Here is a 20582-nt window from a genome sequence, read left to right as displayed (position 1 = left end):
GACTGCAACATTTTTCGTCTCTGTCACTTTAAAACTTTCGTCTATTTGGCTGATCTGTTGTTCAAATTTCTTATCGACTTCCGTATCCAGAGTGCGTGAAACTTCTGCTGACATTAATTTAAACTCGTCGCGTATCTGTCTTGCGTTTTCTGAACATGGTTCAGTGACTGCATTACTTTCATCTCTAAGTAATTTCGTTGTGGCTACATGTGTACTACTTAATTCTTGTGCAACAGATCTAATTTCTTCACTACTGTTCCTAGCACAAGCCTTAATTTCCTCACATAATTGTTCTTTAGTGTCATGACATTGCACGGTAACGGCTGTAATCTGTTCACTAAGTTGTTTGTTCTGTTCATTAAGATTGTCGTGTCTTTTATTCGTCTGTTTGAAACTTTCATTAAGTTGTTTGAAATTGTTGTCGTGTTTTCCATTAAGTTGTTTGAAATTGTTGTCTAGTGTTTCACTGAGTTGTTTGAAATAGTTGTCTAGTATTTCACTCTGCTGTTTGAAATGTTCATTAAGTAGTTGTATCAACGATGCCGTAACTCGATCCATGCGAAAATTAGCTGCTGTATTCTCTGTCCTGTGTGATGGTGTATGTGCATTTGTCACGTTTTGTATAACCATTTGGTCATTCTGTGATTCTTGAAAAGGTTCGCCAATCGGATGTGCACTGTTGGCCACTACATCGGAATCAAATAAATCTGACGTATTCTGACTACATTGTTCATCTTCGTGGGAAAAATTTATCTGTTCACAATGCAAATTTTGCAAACCGGGTATGTCAAACTGGGCAGCGTTCATTGTATCAGAACGTGCCGCGTCATCAATTGTTACATTTACTGTGGACATAATTGAATTTGTTTGCTCATCATTAGAATTAAAATCATTACTAGTGGTCGGTATGCACTGATTATCAGTAATTAGAGGATTATCGCTATTACACTGGGTGTCGCAAGTATTATCGGTCAAATTATTCGAGTTGGCTATTTCACTCATTGTACATCGCGATGTACTGTTAACGGTTTTTCGCGGCATTTTTCACAAATCAAAATTAAACACAAAATGAAACAAAGATAAAGCGAAATGGAACAAACACAATTACAACAAAGAGCAATAAATTGCCGATGATCTGTGAAAGAAAAAGTGACAAATTAGTAAATGCGTTGCGCCAGATGCAAACTACATTTAAGTAAATAAGAGCAGAGGTATGACTACTTCTCAGAAATTCACAAAGAAACACGATCCTGAACGGTTGTCGCCAAGTGTAACCTCCCCACAATAATTTAAAATCATTAATATAAATAAATATCGTCATTCAGTGTAACCTGCCCACAAAATTCTTTCTGATTTAATCTAAGCTCAAAATTCATTCACATTTAGCGTAACCTCAAAACAGAAAATATTAACATAAATAATATTCACATTTAGTGTAAGCTCAAAACAGAAAAATTCCTAGACCTCTCAACAGTAAAAATTATAATTATGTCGTTCACATTCAGTGTAACGTCCCAATAAAAAATGAATTCAGTAACCTGGTAATAAAACAATGTAACTAACCTCTCAATTAAATTGTCGCTCACTTATGACTTTTCAATAATTCACTGTGAATTTAACCTGGTAAATTTTGGACGACAGCAGTGCTGCGTCATGGACCTGAAAGATCATGCTGAATAAAAAAAGGAAAAATTCTTACCTCAATGGAGTCGCCGGATATATCTGCTCTTACAATTAATTTTTCCGGCACAGCTCTGTGCAATGCTGGCCGACCTATCTGTCATTTATGAAAGGAAGCAACTGATTTTTCTATTGCAATAATCGGGATGATCATGGATGGGAGAAATTAGTAAATTCTTTAAATTGAAACGAATGGTTGTTAAAAGTTACTTTTTATGAGGAAGATTATTATTACGAGAGTTTTAAAACATTTACATGCGACTTGAGATAACATTACTACATATGCGCGAGGCTGCTTTTTACCTTATACAATAATACTCAGGCTCCGACATCGCTGCACCGCGACCGGGCCAGCCAACACGATACACCATACCAGACCAGAGCAGACTCCAGATTAGCAACAACTCACTGCTACAGCTACACAGTTCCTACTGTAGTCAACACTGCTCTCTGGTCAGAGATTTTCTTATACCTTGCATATCGCAGGCAGCGCATGAGCAATACATCGAAATTACATCTGCTCGGACCTCTTACAAGGTGTTAAGACAAACGCGGAGAAATCATAGCGATGCTCAAGCGCCGGTGAAATCGAAAGCTTTCTTGCATTTCATTAAGGACGTTACTGACCGTATAGGGAAAAATTTTGAAAAAGCGGGAAATCGCGGTAATATACAAACTCACCCGGAAGATACAAGATCACCTAAAATCGGCCAAGCGCTGAAAAAAGCAGGAATTTATAGGATTCCGTGCAGTTGCGGAGAGGTGTACGTGGGTACTACAAAAAGAATGGCCAAAAAACGACTAGAAGAGCACAAGAGCAACTGCAGAAGAGGGGAGACTGACAAATCAGGTGGTGCGGAATATGCTTTGCAGCCAGGAGACCACCATATTCATTTTGATAGGACTCATTTACTGTCCACCGCAAGCAGATACCATGAAAAGCTATACGGAGAGGACATAGAGATTGTAAAACACCCCAGGAATTTCAGTAGGACGGAGGAGGGCGTGAAATTGAATGACATCGGGATTCCGGTGTTGAACAAGATGTGTAAAGTCTTTCACCATGGGGTGATAATAACAGCGGACGACGGCAGTCGACAACGGCCAATTGCGCTCGCACATTCAAAACTCACGACGCTACGCAACTGGCCGGAAACACGCGGAAGCCAGCAAGGGTGTGAATCGGACATTCAAAATAGCTACGATCCCCATTTTAAATGTCCTCCGCAGGTAGGGACGAAACGTTGGGTCCATTCGACCACGACATAATAGCCCGGAACATTTTATTAATGATAACGTGTCTTCCAGAATGTAGATGTATATATGGATGCAGATGTAAAGTCCAGTTCCAGAACTGATCCAAAATGTTGACATTTTATCTATCTGACTATGTCTCTCCAATTTACATGAATAATGACGCATTACGTTAAACAGGGAGTAAAAGTTTCCCATTGTGACGATGGAAATTCTGACGAAACCCGTCAACTCATGTAGGCTTATGCCAGTTACATGGCTAAAGCAAGCAACAGTAAACAGAATAGAGGACTTGGACTTTTGTGGTTATCGTCTTGATACTTACGTCCGTCTTGATCAACGGCAAGACTGAAATGGTTGTCAGAGATGGCCTAAAATAAATGCTCTCTTTACCTTCTAAAAATGACTCTGACCGTGACGACGTCATAAAAGTGGTAGGAACTGAAGGTTCCCCAATTTATTACGAGAGTAGAACGAAAGCGGTGCGTGTCGAAGACGTTGACGTGCCTTATCACGAGGAAGGTATTTCTCGAGCGACTGAAATCTCTGAGAACTCTGGAGATGAGGATAAGGCAACTCGCGTGGCCATGGCAGTTAGCACGAAAGCCCCTACAGCCTTCCGCTTTCACCTGGAGCTCCGTTATTCCTCAGCGGTCTTGCTGTCTCAGAAGGGGAGGAAACGACATTGGGATCACAGATTTCCGTCGAACTTTATACACCTTTAGAAGACCATTAAAACAACACAATGTGTAAGTAGTAAGGTGCACTACTCCGGCAATTCCGAGAAAATCCCAAGAGAATTTTACGCGTCTATTATGTAACTGATGTACACTATGTGATCAAAAGTATCCGGACACCTAAAAACTTACGTTTTTCGTATTAGGTGCATTGTGCTGATACCAACGCCACGTACTCTATATCAGCGACCGCAGTAGTCATTAGACATCGTGAGAGAGCAGATTGGGCCGCGCGGGATTAGCCGAGCGGTCTTAGGCACTGCAGTCATGGACTGTGTGGCTGGTCCCGGCGGAGGTTCGAGTCCTCCCTTGGGCATGGGTGTGTGTATTTGTCCTCAGGATAATTTAGGTTAAGTAGTGTGTAAGCTTAGGGACTGATGATCTTAGCAGTTAATTCTCACAAGATTTCACACACATTTGAACATTTGAGAGCAGATTGGGGTGCTCCGCGGAACTCACGGACTTCGAACGTGGTCAGGTGATTGGGTGTCACTTGTGTCATACGTCTGTACGCGTGATTTCCACACTCCTAAACATCCGTAGGTCCACTGTTTCCGATGTGACAGTGAAGTGGAAACGTGAAGGGACACGTACAGCTCAAAAGCGTACAGTCCGACCTCGTCCGTTGACTGACAGAGACCGCCGACAGTTGAAGATCATCGTAATGTATAATAGGCAGACATCTATCCAGCCATCACACAGAAATTTCAAACTGCATCAGGATCCACTGCAAGTACTACGACAGTTAGGGGGGAGGTGAGAAAACTTGGATTTCATGGTTTAGCGGCTGCTAATAAGCCACACACCACGCCGGTAAATGCCAAACGACGCCTCACTTGGAGTAAGGAGCGTAAACAGTGGACGATTGAACAGTGGAAAAACGTTGTGTAGAGTGACGAATCACAGTACACAAAGTGGCGATCCAATGGCAGGGTGTGGGTATGGCGAATGCCCGGTGAACGTCATCTGCCAACGTTTGTAGTGCCAACAATAAAATTCGGAGGCGATGGTGTTATGGTGCGGTCTTGTTTTTCATGGCGGGGACTTGCACCTCTTGTTGTTTTGTGTGGCACTATCACAGCATAGGCCTATATTGATGTTTTAAGCACCTTCTTGCTTCCCACTATTGAAGAACAATTCGGGGACGGCGATTGCATCTTTCAACACGATCGAGCACCTGTTTATAATGCACGGCATGTGGCGGAGTAGTTACACGACAATAACATCCCTGTAATGGACTGGCCTGCACACAGTCCTGACCTGAATCCTATAGAACAGCTTTGGGGTGTTTTGGACGTCGACTTCGTGCCAGACCTCACCGACCGACATCGATACCTCTTCTCAGTGCAGCACTCCGTGAAGAATTGGCTGCCATTCCCCAAGAAACCTTCCAGCATCTGATTGAACGTGTGCCTGCGAGATTGGAATCTGTCTTCAAGGCTAAGGGTGGGTCAACACCATATTGAATTCCAGCATTACAGAGGGAGGGCACCGCGAACTTGTAAGTCATTTTCAGTCAGGTGTCCGGATACTTTTATCTCATAGTGTATCTGTGAACGGTGCCGGACGTTAGGGTTCGAGGTTTTCTGGTGGTTAGCGTTCCAGCTTTGCGAGGCGAATCTGTATATGGCGACGACCAGAACTTAAGTTTTAATCTATGTTTTTCATCATTGGTCATATTATTTAATTTACATGATATTTGAGAGGTAATACAATTAAAAAGCACTTGTACCTGCATGTAGTTTTACTAAATTTCATGTTATTTGACTACTTACTATTTTTAATTAAATTTAATTATTAGAACAAACGTATTTATAGCTGTCGACAAGTAAGTAAAGAAACGCATAGATCATTCCCGAAAATGTATGCCTGTCGTGATTTGCGAAATCCCTTATACTATTTTGCACCTCGACGCTTCGACACAGAGGCAGACCTCATTTGGCAGTTAAACTGCGGAGCGGTGACACGTTGCTAACGTAGCAAGATGAAAGTTTGAACGGGAGTCGAGCCGTCAGGTCAAACACGATCGTCTTACAAAGCTCGAATTCTAACAGCCAGAACACCAGTAACGTCCGGCACCTGCACACAGAGACATCAGTTACGTAACAGACGCGTAAAACTACTCTTGCGATTGCCTCGGAATTGCCAGAGTAGTACACCTTACTACTTGTATTATCCTGAAAAAGCGTAAAAACTGTAGCAAGACAAAGAGATACCGCAGGAGTACACGGCAAGGTGCTGACGAAAACAACGTACTCGGAAACGTTAGCAATCTCAACATGGCCGTGGAATGCCCGAAACCGGTTTGACATTGAAATATAGCATTTTAAAAGTATTTGTGGCTGATGGTATAATTCATCAACAATCCGTAACGGCTGGTTCCCTTATGAAATGCAGTGTGGGCTAAAATTAAATTTACAACATATTTTTGATATGTTTCGAGATACTGCAGAGATTTATACGGTATACAAAGTTTAGAATTGCTAGGCAATTTTTGTAGTAGATAGGTACTATTATACGAATTTCGATCGCCACCGCGCCATTTGGTGGCAACGTTGCAACTTTCGATCTTTCTACTTTCTTTAAATTATTAATTTTACGTATTGGACTAATTAATAGCCCCCGTTTGCAATTTCATTCAATAATTTCCACTTCTAAAGCCGGATTAATTCTATACCTGTTTAAAATCCAATACTTTTTTAAAATCTCGTATTCCATACCAAATGTGAACTCAGGTGATAATAGTGACTGAACCTTCCAAGTGTGGTCCCCGTGTAAGATGTACCCAGATTACATTGAGGTGATAAAAGTCACGAGGTATCCCCTAATGTCTAAGCAATATGGGACTTCACATCTGAGGTCATCAGTCCCCTAAACTTAGAACTACTTAAACCTAACTAACCTAAGGACATCACACACATCCATGCTCGGAGCAGGATTCGAACTTGCGACCGTAGCAGAAACACGGTTCCAGACTGAAGTGCCTAGAACCGCTCGGTCACAGCTGCCGGCCCTAATGTCGTGACCGAGCTCTTTTTTTGGCCGGCGTATTGCAGCTGCACGACATGTCTTGGACTCAAGTCGTTAGAACTCCCTTGCAGAGATATTGAGCCATGCTGCCTCTATAGCTGTCCATGATTGCGAAAATGGCCCGGTGACATGGCGCATTGTTATCCATAAAAATTCCATCGCTGTTTGGGAACATGAAGTTCATGAGGGGGCAGATGGTCTCCAAGTAGCCGAACATAACCGTTTCCAGTCGATGATTGGTTCAGTTGGACCAGAGGTCCCAGTCCATTCCATGTAGACACAGCCCACACCATTGTGGAGTCATCATCATCTTGGACAGTACCTTGTTGATAACTAGGGACCATGGCTTCGTGGGGTCTGTACCATACTTGAACCTACCATCAGCTTTTACCAACTAAAATCTGACTAGGACACGCTTTTCCAGTGGTCTAGAGTCCAGCCGATATGGTCACGAGCCCAGGAGAGGTGGGGCGGGCGATGTCGGGTTAGGAAAGGCACTCGCGTCTGTCGTGTGCTGCCATGGCTCATTAACGCCCAATTTCGTCGCTCTGTCCTAACGGATACGTTCGTCGAACGTGAGACATCGATTTCTGCTGTTATTTCACGCAGAGTTGCTTGTCTTTTAGCACTGACAACTCTACTCCAACTCCGCTGGTCTCGATAGTTAAGAGCAGGCCGTCGGCCACGGCACTGTCCTTGGTGAGAGGTAATGCCTGAAATGTGGTATTCGCGGTACATTATTGACACTGAGGATCTCGGTATACTGATTTCCTTAACGATTTCCGAAATGGAATGTCCCATGCGTCTAGCTCCAACTACCGTTCTTCGTTCAAAATCTGTTGATTCCCGTCGCACGGCCATAGTGACGTCGGACTCCTTTCAACACGAATTAGCTGAATACAAATGACAACTCCGCCAGTGCACTGCCCTTTTATGCCTCGTGTGCGCGATACTACCGGCATATGTATATTTGCATTTCACTATCCCATGACTTTTGCCGCCTCAGGGTATTTACCTATCAGTATCTCCAGAATGACCACAGAAGATGCTTTGTGAATAAAAGTAGTTCTTCTTTTTAATCTATTATAACCAAAAATACAAACATAATTCGATTACATATTTTTGGAATCACTATACATTGGAAAATGACCATACATTGAAAAAAAAAGCGAAACAAGTCTGATGTAGCATACAGTTTAATTAATTGCAGTGATCTTAAGAGGGAGAACCCACTTATAATTGATTATAACAGCTGCAGTGAAGATGGCCATGCAGAAAATCTTCGTAGTACCAATTCTGCTTCACGAATAGTAAGTGGAACGTCATTTACGTATAGGGTAAGGTAAGGTAATATGGTAGTATTTTCAAACAAACGTATTGTTTTATTGGAGCAAAATAATGAAATATGTTGCAATTAATTTTATTAACTAACTACATATGTGAGCCATATTTTAGAAACGTATTATACTCTTCTTATTACTGACACTGTTCATAATTGTACATAACCTTGAAGCATACACGGGAAGGTAATTTTGCAAGGTTATTCTGCAGTAGCGGTAAGGTAACTTCGGAACACAGAGTATCATTCACTTTACTGCATCTGTCCTTATCTTCAGAATTTGAGTGTTGACGACAATTGTCTCACATGAAGACAGCTTCCTTAGTCGGTTATTTTCTGCAGCTGTCGTAGTAAGGTATGAAGCAAAAAGAGTAATGTGTCCATGATGGACCTGTTTTTTTTCTTGATTATCAGGTATCTGTGTGAAATAATTTCTCCACTATTTGCTATAAGCGTCTTGCAGAGAAGTGTAGAGCTGATATAAGAGCAACGTTGATGGTCGTTGAAATGAGTAACCCAAGATGGAGTCCGATTGTCGTAACGCTAACCGTTCACTTTCAAAGGTACGTGTCGTCGCATTTTTCACAAAATAAATAAACCAAATTATTTGCGTATGACTATCGCCCTTATCTGTTTAAATAAAGTACACATAGTTTGCTTACTGCAGATTGAAAACCAATTCACAATTATCGAAAGGTAACCATTTTACTTCCATCTTGGAATGAGCCACACAACAGTAACTTTTTTTGTCAGCTCATACTTTTGACCGCGGGAGAGCGCAGCTGTAGTACCACTCGAGAGTACAATTTCACATTATCTGCAAACAAAACAAGGAAACACTACACTGAATGGGGTCATCGCAGCTAGGTTATCACAAAATACTGGAAAACTACCTACACTGCCAAATTACCTCACCGCATATGAAACATCTGTGCTCTGAAAATTGAACCATGCAAAATCCTTCGTGATTCCTCCCCAGTCACTGAAATTTTCCCTCCTCGGCCGTTGACGGAATGTTAACCCCTAATGTTCCTTTCTTCTTCTTTAATTTATGCAAAGAAAATTTAGCAACTCTTGCAGATATAGAAGAGACAATGTACAATGTGTACACACTAAATTATCTTGGACTAACTTTCGACTGGAAACTAACGTGGATACTAACTATCCAACAAAAGGCCCACAATAGACGAAAACCACTAAAACTACTAACAAGCTGAAATTGGGAATTACACCCCTCCAGTATTCTCCATTACTACAAAATCCTGACATGGTCCATCCTCTGCTATGCACATGTTGCATGGGTCTCCACCACACCAAAATTTTATAAGTCGCTCCAAATCCTCGAACGCCATGCAATCCGTCTCGCTTTCCGCATCCATTTACCTTCCCCCACCTAGTTCCTCTACATCTCATCAAATTCTCACTCCTCCTCACCCACATAGAACACCTCCGCATCTCCTGTACTCTCCACAAACTAAGTTCCAATTACCCCATTGTCTCCTCTCTTATCACCAACCCTCGTATGTTGGCGGGTCTTCACGAATATACCCTTCTATCCCCACACCCACACGCATTCCATATCCTATCCCAACGCAGTTTCAACCAACTCCCTCTCCCAGACAATGAGATCTGCCCCGATATTTATCCCTCCTACAACTTAAACTCTTCCCCTCCCATCCCATTCCACAGCAGAGCTCCTCTCTACTTTTCCTTTCCATCCATCCCCATCCCTTTCTTTCTACAACCACTAGCCCACCCACTTGACACATTACTGCTCACCCTCTTTCTTTCCCAGCGACTGTATTTCCCACTATTCACCTCATCACATTTCTCCTGCATCGACACCCCTATTTTTCTACCCTCACCCCTCAGCCCTATGGAACTTACTCTCTTCTCCAGTAATACTAAGCCTAGTGCAGGTCCTTCAGATCTGAAGTGAATCTGCAGTGCTTCAGTGCCTTTATCAGAATTTTATCTTCCTGAGCTGTGTTTTTAAAATGTTCGCTACTGGCCATTAAAACTGCTACACCAAGAAGAAATGCAGATAATAAACGGGTATTAATTGGACAAATATATTAAAATAGAACTTACATGTGAATACATTGTCAGGCAATTTGGGTGCATAGATCCTGAAAAATCAGTACCCAGAACAACCACTTCGGCCTTGATACCCCTGGGCATTGAGTCAAACAGAGCTTGGATGGCGTGTACAGGTACAGCAACCCATACAGCTTCAACACGATACCACAGTTCATCAAGAATAGTGACTGGCGTATTGTGAAGAGCCAGTTGCTCGGCCACCATTGAGCAGACTTTTCAATTGGTGAGCGATCTGGAGAATGCGCTGGCCAGGGCAGCAGTCGAACATTTTCTGTATCCAGAAAAGCCCGTACAGAACCTGCAACATACGGTCGTGCATTATCCTGCTGAAATGTAGGGTTTGGTTGATTGGTTGGTTTTTGGGGGAAGAGACCAAACAGCGAGGTCATCGGTCTCATCGGATTAGGGAAGGAAGTCGGCCGTGCCCTTTCAGAGGAACCATCCCGGCATTTGCCTGGAGCGATTTAGGGAAATCACGGAAAACCTAAATCAGGATGGCCGGACGCGGGATTGAACCGTCGTCCTCCCGAATGCGAGTCCAGTGTGCTAACCACTGCGCCACCTCGCTCGGTCAAATGTAGGGTTTCACAGGAATCGAATGAAGTGTAGAGCCACGGGTCGTAACACATCTGAAATGTAACGTCTACTGTTCAAAGAACCGTCAATACGAACAAGAGGTGACCGAGACGTGTAACCAATGGCACCCCATACCATCACGCCGGATGATACGCCAGTATGGCGATGACGAATACACGCTTCCAGTGTGCGTTCACCGCGATGTCGCCAAACACGGATGCGACCATCATGATGCTGTAAACAGAACCGTGATTCATTAGAGAAAATGACGTTTTGCCATTCGTGCACCCAGGTTCGTCGTCGAGTACACCATCGCAGGCGCTCCTGTCTGTGATGCAGCGTCAAGGGTAACCGCAGCTATGGTCTCCGAGCTGATAGTCCATTTGCTGCTGCAAACGTCGTCGAACTGTTCGTGCACATGGTTGTTGTCTTGCAAACGTCCCCATCTGTTGATTCAGGGATCGAGACGTGGCTGCACGCCGGCCGGTGTGGCCTTGCGGTTCTAGGCGCTTCAGTCTGGAACCGCGTGACCGCTACGGCCGCAGGTTTGAATCCTGCCTTGGGCATGGATGTATGTGATGTCCTTAGGTTAGTTAGGTTTAAGTAGTTCTAAGTTCTAGGGGACTGATGACCACAGATGTTAAGTCCCATAGTACTCAGAGCCATTTTTTTAGAGCTGCACGATCCGTTACAGCCATGCGGATAAGATGCCTGTCATCTCGATTGCTAGCGATACGAGGCCGTTGGGATCCAGCACGGCGTTCCGTATTACTCTCCTGAACCAACCGATTCAATATTCTGCTAACAGTCATTGGATCTCGACCAACTCGAGCAGCAATGTCGCGCTACGATAAACCGCAATCGCGATAGGCTAGAATCCGACCTTTATCAAAGTCGGAAACGTGATGGTACGCATTTCTCCTCCTTACACGAGGCATCACAACAACGTATCACCAGGCAACGCCGGTCAACTGCTGTTTGTGTATGAGGAATCGGTTGGAAACTTTCCTCATGTCAGCACGTTGTAGGTGTCTCCACCGGCGCCAACCTTGTGTGAATAACTCTGAAAAGATAATCATTTGCATATCACAGCATCTTCTTCCTGTCGGTTACATTTCCCGTCTGTAGCATGTCATCTTCGTGGTGTAGCAATTTTAATGGCCAGTAGTGTATATATTTGCCTTTTTTAGCTGTCTGTCTTTGATTTTTACTCTAAAATAGAAAATGCTCAAAACTTTGTTTGTATATTCTCATTATAATTTCTTTTCAAATGGAGAATAGTACCACTGACAGCGTCCCCTCCCATGTGGGGCGAGCGGGATGAAATAACTATGTTGTTGTTGTTGTGGTCTTCAGTCCAGAGACTGGTCTGATGCAGCTCTCTATGCTACTCTATCCTGTGCAAGCTTCTTCATCTCCCAGTACTTACTGCAACCTAGATCCTTCTGAATCTGCTTAGTGTATTCATCTCTTGGTCTCCCTCTACGATTTTTACCCTCCACGCAGCCCTCCAATGCTAAATTTGTGATCCCTTGATGCCTCAGAACATGTCTTACCAACCGATCCCTTCTTCTTGTCAAGTTGTGCAACAAACTTCTCTTCTACCCAATTCTATTCAATACCTCCTCATTAGTTAGGTGATCTACCCATCTAATCTTCAGCATTCTTCTGTAGCACCACATTTCGAAAGCTTCTATTCTCTTCTTGTCCAAACTATTTATCGTCCATGTTTCACTTCCATACATGGCTACACTCCATACAAATACTTTCAGAAACGACTTCCTGACACTCAAATCTATACTCGATGTTATCAAATTTCTCTTCTTCATAAACGCTTTCCTTGCCATTGCCAGTCTACATTTTATATCCTCTCCACTTCGACCATCATCAGTTATTTTGCTCCCCAAATAGCAAAACTCCTTTACTACTTTAAGTGTCTCATTTCCTAATCTAATCCCCTCAGCATCACCCGACTTAATTCGACTATATTCCATTATCCTCGTTTTGCTTTTGTTGATGTTCATCTTATATCCTCCTTTCAAGACGCTGTGGATTACGTTCAACTGCTCTTCCGAGTCCTTTGCTGTCTCTGGCAGAATTACAATGTCATCGGCGAACCTCAAAGTTTTTATTTCTTCACCTTGGATTTTAATACCTACTCCGAATTTTTCTTTTGTTTCCTTTACTGCTTGCTCAATATACAGATTGGCAACCCTGTCTCACTCCTTTTGCATCCACTGCTTCCCTTTCATGCCCCTCGACACTTATAACTGCCATTTGGTGTCTGTACAAATTGTAAATAGTCTTTTGCTGCCTGTATTTTACCCCTGCCACGTTTAGAATTTGAAAGAGAATATTCCAGTCAACATTGTTAAAAGATTTCTTTAAGTCTACAAATGCTAGAAACGTAGGTTTGCCTTTCCTTAATCTTTCTTCTAAGATAAGTCGTAAGGGTAGTATTGCCTCACGTGTTCCAATATTTCTACGGAATCCAAACTGATCTTCGCCGAGGTCGGCTTCTACTAGTTTTTCCATTCGTTCGTAAGGAGTTCGCGTTAGTATTTTGCGGCTGTGGCTTATTAAACTAAAAAGAAACAAAACAGTACAAGATGAATGATGAGAATGAGGCAAGATGGTCCCCGTGTCCAGGTACACCTGGCGTCGGTCTCGCTGCTGGCAGAGCCCATCAGCGTGTCTGCTGCCCCCGCCGCCTCCGCCGCCCCCGCAGCACCGGCCACGCCCAGCACGCCCGACACGTCTATCGCGCTGGTGGCCTCCACCACGACGCCCGCCCTGCAGCTGGCCGACCCCGCAGCCGAACCGCAGGCCCAGGAGCAGCAGCAGCCGCAGCCGCACAAGAGCGAAAGGCCCGACGCCAGCCTCTCCGTGGCCTCCAGCAAGGCGGCGCCACCGTTCGGCCCGGCTGCCTCCACCGCCAAGCTGGCGGCGGCAGCGACAACGGCGGAAGCCCCCGGCAAGGCCTCGGGGAACCCGACATCTTCCTCCGGTGGCGGCAACGCCGGCGACGCAGACACCGAGGGCGGCCAGGGCCCGCGAGTCGACAGCGCCTCGCTAGTCAAGAAGCTGCTGGCGTCGAAAGCGGCCGCCGAAGCCAAGGTCCCGGCTGCCGGGGGCGGCGCGAGTGGGGCCGGCGCCAAGACAGAGGCTGCGGGGGCGGCGGCTGTGGCCAAGGCAGCCACGGGCGCTCTCAAGACCAGCCACATGGGCGTGCCCGCGGCGCGCAAAGCGGGTATGTAGGCTCAGCCGGGCCGACTAAAGCCTCTTTTACACTACCTATCTTCTTGAATCAGTTGACTGCTCAACGCCGGCCGCTGTGGCACAGCGGTTCTAGGCGCTTCAGTCCGTGACCGCGCTGCTGCTACGGTCGCAAATTCGAATCCTGCCTCGGGCATGGATGTGTGTGATGTCGTTAGGTTAGTTAGGTTTAAGTAGTTCTAAGTCTAGGGGACTGATGATCTCAGATGTTAAGTCCGATAGTGGTTACAGCCTTTTTTTTTTTTTTTTACGCTCAACACAAGTGAATCTGCTGCAGCGCCGTGGCTTTTCATTCCTGTACCGTGTCTCGTCAGTTTCGTGTGGTCATTTTCGTTTAAACGTTAGCGAAAATATTGCTTGTGACGTGAGAGCTGCCTCAGTTTTAATGTGTCAGGAAGGTTATTTCAGTGCACACTTCACTGCAGAGTGAAAAGTCATTTTGGTTAACTTATGCTGGCTGTTCTGGTACACGCGCTGGCCTGACTGTGTGCTGTTTTAGATCATCGCCTTCACTGTCTAGGCAAATGCCACCTCGAACTAAGAAGCACAAATATTTCAAATATACAGAGCTAAATCCATGTTGTTGCCAGCAAATGGCATACATCACCTTCCTTTATGGAATGATGTGATGCTAGTAGTAGTGAACGTCACAGAAGATAATGAAATAGAAAATCCGAGGGGAGCAAGTGTCCATCTGCAGCCTCCGTAAATAGGGAGAATCCCAGGAAAGAAAGAGCAGTGAGTATTTTAATCTGTCTGGAACCTGGCTATGCACGCGATTCATTACTCAAGGGATCCAATGGAACACTGAAGTGTGATCTTCATATCTTCATAATCCTCTTTTCTATTTCATTATACCGAAGTGATCACCAGCGACATAATAAGTGATTTAATAGCTTTTTTCTTATAACTAACCAACTCAACGAATATTTACAAGCAGGACGAAGACAGTTGTGTAACTGTCCTGGTTCACCAGTTTGTAAATGTTCCGTGTTAACTTTTTATTCGGTTTAGCAACTATTGATGGGAAGTGATTATTAAATATTTTCACAAAGAACAGAGTGGCCGTTACCTTCTTGTAGAAGGCCCAGCCAATAGAAACACACCAACATACGTAACCACACTCACAGCTTTCAAAACTAAAAGTTCCTACTTCAGGGACGGAAAAGGAGATGTCATTCAGAACGTAGATGGCGGATACATATCTTATAGGTGGAGGAAAGGAAACAATGCTGTGTGCAATGGGTAGCCTCTGTTGCAATAGCTATCTCAGAGGTATTCAAAAATGGTTCTGAGCACTATGGGACTTAACAGCTATGGTCATCAGTCCCCTAGAACTTAGAACTACCTAAACCTAACTAACCTAAGGGCAGCACACAACACCCAGTCATCACGAGGCAGAGAAAATCAGAGGCATTCGATAACATCAGTAATTTAATATTTTGTATTAGGGAACGTATTATTTCGCTTCTGTTTTCTATTCTGTGCAACATTTTCTTTTACAGTTCGGCATCTGAACTGCAAAAGAGACGTGATGAGAGATTGTCCTTTTTTATGAAAGAATAGAAATATAGTAGCAAACTTTAGGAAGAAGCAAGAGTAATAGAGTTTATTAGGGACAAAAGGGGAATTCATAGTGGACACTACTGTCAAAGTTAGAGTGGTAATTTCTATACACTCCTGAGATCATTTCAGGACATACACATTTATTTGTTGAAAATATATGTACTTGCAGATACATTAAACAATATCTAGAACGCAGTAAATAGTGTCTTTTTACTTTAGAATTTGTATCTTGTTTTCTTTCTTTCTCAGTGCCAAAAACATCGAAAATTACTTTTCTCGTCAAATAATTCTGACTTTTTCACCGTTGAAATAATTTTCATGAAAAAACGTTTATCTCATTTATTCAGTGTAAGCTTTTTCTCTAAAAAACGTAAATGCCTTCATGGTTTCAGATGTTTCGTCTATCGTTAAGATAAAGATAAAGAAGATAAAAAGAAAACAACACAATAAAAAATTAAGGAGACACTAAGGGACAGAATCCATTTCTATGATACAAGAAAATTCGGCCAGAACAGGTTAACTTTCGATTTTATCGGTTGCCGCCAGAGTTTGTTGTTGCTGCGATTGCGTAGTGTGCAGCATACTCGGAAATTTAGATCTCCATACTCGGCACAATCAAAAGATCATTGACGTCATAAACACCCTCGTGTCCTGGTTGGTCGCTTTAAACGCTGGTGTAAAACAGACTTTACCTCTACACCAACTTGTTTACATACTCCAGAAGCTACTGTACGATGCAAGGCGGAGAGTATCTTGCTCCTGACCTATTCTCTTCCGTACTGAGGCGTTCAGACAGTCGTTTTTCCCTCGCGCGATCCACAAGTGGAATAGAGGAGGGGTGGGGGGGGGGGGTGACGGGGTGGTGGGAGGTGGTGGTGGGGTGAGGGGTGGAATAATACTTTGGCGCGAATTGTGCCCTCCGCCACACACCGCTTGGTGGCTAGCGGGGTATATATGTAGATGTAGACTGTAGTGAGAGAAAAACATGTGCCTATAATGTTCCGTATGATGGCTCATTTATCTTGTCTTCGCGATCCTTACACCCCGCTGGCGGCTGTATAACCATTCTGTAGCATGAAAATGCTAGTACTCTGATTTCTCTCAATAAAGTTTCACAGAAAAAACTTTTTGTTCCCGACAGGGATCCCCATTTGAATTCACGGAGCATTTCCGTAATACTTCCCTATTGATTGAAACTACCGGTAACAACTCTAGCAGCGCACCTCTGAAATGCTTCGATATCTTCCTTTAATCAGACCTTCGGATACCCCAAACGTTCGAGCACTAGTCAAGAATGAGTTGTGTAACCGAGGCATAGGTGTGGAAGGGCTGGGTGATTAAGTGGGTTATTTTTTTATGACAACTCTTATTAAAACAAATAAATACTTAGGACCAACGACTATCTTACCAAAGAACTTTAAAACTGAATTTAACAAGGCCAACAATTTTAAAACTGAATTTCGCAAAAAAACAGTTGAAATTCAAAAGTTAGGCTTAACGTACAGCTTACCAAAAAATTAATACTCAATTTAAAAAAAAATACTGAATTTGATTGAAAGACAACATGTAAAATAATACGAACAACAATTCTAACGTAGTGATTAGGCGCAACGGCCAGTTTACCAAAAGCCACGAAATTCAACTTAATATCAGGGCCAATAACTGCTGTCTCAAGTATTTAAATTTGAATTTGATCACGACACAACAGGCATCATAATAACAACAATTTGAACTCAATTATTAGGTGCAACGGCGATTTTACCAAAAAAGTTTAGTTTGAACTTAACTAGGCAGCCACACCAGCCACCGAAGGAATCTAGCTTCGATAATCTGAATCTCTTCAGGTTGAATTTGAAATTATAAAATTACAAACCTAGAATTTTCCTTCAGCAGCTGACTGAAAGGAAAATCTAGTCTCCTTAGGTTTCTTCTGGGTAGCTAACAGTCATCTCAGGAGCCTGTTGACATGCTGCGCATTAGGAACCTGCCACATCCTGTAACGTCTCTGTAGGTTAGCAGAAGTGAAGCCATAGCTCTCCGCCAGCAACGGTCGCAGTCAGCCGCCCATGCGATGCTGACCAGCTCACTCACAATGGACCCACCTTGTGCGAGGTTTTGCAAAAGGCCAGTGATGTTTACGGTATTCGACGCCCCACACATTGTCCATCGTCCAACCGCAATATTGGCTGCCAATAGTAACAGGGGGTGGGATCGGAGATATCCAATGGAAAGCACAGCCTGAGGCTATGGAGCATGGTTGAACTGTTTAGTCGACAAGTAACTCACAACAGTGCCACAGTGCTAGTGGTGTTGATACAGAATAAAGCAATGGCAAAGATAAACAAGGCAAACATTGCATTATATCTACAGCAATAGTTGCCGAAATTGACATTTCATCGCCGGCCGGAACGGCCGTGCGGTTCTGGGCGCTACAGTCTGGAACCGAGCGACCGCTACGGTCGCAGGTTCGAATCCTGCCTCGGGCATGGATGTGTGTGATGTCCTTAGGTTAGTTAGGTTTAATTAGTTCTAAGTTCTAGGCGACTGATGACCTTAGAAGTTAAGTCGCATAGTGCTCAGAGCCATTTGAACCATTTTTTGACATTTCATCAGAATGGGACGTAACGAATTTCGCAGAGTGAGAAAGAAGTGGCAGATGAAGTATTAACGTTTCTGCTAGAAGAACCAAAGGAACGTATGGTGTCGTATACGCTAGACTGTGTGGACGATGTATATGAGGAGTACAGTGATGACGATACGTGCTTAACAAGTGAAAACGATATTGAAGCAGGTGTCAAACCATGTAGTTGATCATACTTGTCGGACAGGGAGCCACAAATCCCGCCTCCAGCGAAAAGTAGTAAAGGACAATCGTTGTCCATGGAACGGATACTAAACATAGTTACGTACATGGAAGATCAGCCACAGCATAGTAATAAGCAATTATGAACAGATTTCGAAAAAGACTGCAGCAATATAGCGGTGTAGTGATAAGAAAAACAACGGTATCCAAGGGAAGACAAGGTACAATTGTTACAAGAACTGGTGTATGCGCGTTTCAATGATGATCGATACAATTTACAGACTGTGCATGGTAGTGAGCTACCACGTTATGCTCATGAAACTGCTCGCGACATAGGTTACGGCGATTTCAAGGGAAGCAGTGGATGGTTGCGTAACTTCAAACTGTGCTACAGATTTGGAAGATGTGAGGTAACGAAGTTTCCAAAAAAGCGTCAACTTAACGATGAACAGCAAACTGCGGAATCGGATCGAAAATTTGTAGATGAGATACTCAAATTTGTCCCAACGTTCAGTAAGGAATTTGTTTTCAACTCGACCATCGCGATCTGAAGAGGAAATGCATATGAGAGGAACCCAGGAAATTAGAGGTATCAACAGAGTTGTATCAAAATGAACTGACGCCAACGGCTTAACGCATTCGTTGGCGATTACGCCGAATGTTAATCTAGATGGTAAATTGGCTGTAAAGTTGTTTACTGAGAAAAGGGGGTGCTCTGCACGCTACGATTCTTTCTCGTATGCATGATCTTGCAAGGGCAGTAGGGGATATTTACGTCACAGAAAGCAATAATGGGAAAATAAGCGTAACAGAACTACAACTATGGTATGAGCATGGTTTTTGGCCAATAGCTGGTCAAAATAGCTTGCATTTTCTTGATTCGTGGCCTGCGTATAAAAATCATACTCCTTTAGAGCAAGCTATCCTTCATGAAATTCATAGCACCTGGAACTATTGGACAAATTCAGCCTCTGGATGTTTGTATTTTGCATGCCTATAAAACATATTATAATACTGTCTACAACTACACCTCGAAGGACAGCCAGTTTCACGATAAACTACATAACACACTGTTTCGCATTTCACTACACGCCATTACATTCCATCAGTTCTCATCACTCCATTACACCAATACGATTCTACATGCATTCATTACGAGTGGATACCTAGCTGCACGTCCGGCACGGTTTGTAACTCCCAAGGAGTTCGCCTTCCATCTTGACGGTGTGAGCCTTTACGATCACCTTGGAACGGCTTCTTTCGTTCGGTGTTCATGATGCACGTTAACAGTTTGTTTTGAACGTTTCTTGAATGTCGACGATGTCCATTTTGTGAAATGTGATACATTCATTCCATAGAAGATTGATCTCTGCACCTCTTGGGCACCCATTTTCTATAGCCCTCGTGATGCACATGGTGTCTCATTAGCAGCCAACATGTTTCCTGTCGTAATTGTTAACACAACGCTTTCAAATGAGCCTTATTTAAGTCTGAACTTGCGACCTTGCACTCAAGGAGTTCCTTATCAGTTCCAAGAAACCTTCTAGCTGTGCAGAATGCCTCGGTGCTCCACCGTCCACAGTGGTCGCGTACGCCCTCTAGTACCGAGGGGGTGTTTGGTGCGAGCGCCGCGAAAGTGAAACTGGTGCGACTGGCAACACGGCACAAGTAGTGCAAATGTTCTGTACGCGGACACATTCCTGTAATTCTCCCAATAAACTGAAACAGACCTTGTGTAACGTTACTCCTAGCGACGTGTCTGTGTCAAGCAGCTGGCCACTAATGCTACATTCTAAAGTTACACCATTGTTTTTACTGCACATCTGTATTATATTTTTCCACAATTAAATCAAGCGGCCATCCATCACATGAAATATAATTTCTGTGCTAATCATCCTGCATCCTCCTATAACCACTCAACGAAGAAACTTTCCCTTACACTACACCGACATCAGCAAACAGACGCTGATAGGTGCTTTCCCTATCCGAGGGATTGTTTATACATATATAGAGCAAGAGCACTCTCTTCACACGTCCCTGGGGCACTCCTGACGATTGGTCTCCAATGAAGGCTCGCCGTTCAGGAAAACGTACTGGGTTCTGTTACTTACAAAGTCTTTGTGCTACTCAGGTATCTCAGAACGTAATCCGTATGCTCCGACCTTCGTTAACAATCTTCAATATGGCACAGGGTAAACACTTTCCGAAAATCTACGATAAT

General features: G+C 43.6%; 2 protein-coding genes across 2 annotated transcripts in view; both read left to right on the top strand.

Moving 5' to 3' along the window:
- The window catches only part of LOC126263346 (spidroin-1-like), a 46375-nt gene extending 32583 nt beyond the window's left edge, over positions 1–13792 (top strand). The window contains exons 4-5 of the mRNA XM_049960434.1: positions 13366–13695; positions 13748–13792. Of these exons, the coding sequence (XP_049816391.1) occupies positions 13366–13695; positions 13748–13792 (375 nt within the window). The remainder of the gene's footprint in view (positions 1–13365; positions 13696–13747) is intronic.
- The window catches only part of LOC126262863 (uncharacterized), a 523085-nt gene continuing 515990 nt past the window's right edge, over positions 13488–20582 (top strand). Inside the window, exon 1 of the mRNA XM_049959729.1 lies at positions 13488–13966. Within this exon, the coding sequence (XP_049815686.1) occupies positions 13939–13966 (28 nt within the window). The 5' untranslated portion in view covers positions 13488–13938. The remainder of the gene's footprint in view (positions 13967–20582) is intronic.

Source organism: Schistocerca nitens, chromosome 6 (genome assembly GCF_023898315.1).
Source record: "Schistocerca nitens isolate TAMUIC-IGC-003100 chromosome 6, iqSchNite1.1, whole genome shotgun sequence".
In the NCBI taxonomy this organism is placed as follows: domain Eukaryota; kingdom Metazoa; phylum Arthropoda; class Insecta; order Orthoptera; family Acrididae; genus Schistocerca; species Schistocerca nitens.
Note: the sequence above shows the minus strand (reverse complement) of the source record. Positions and strands in the feature narration are given on the sequence as shown.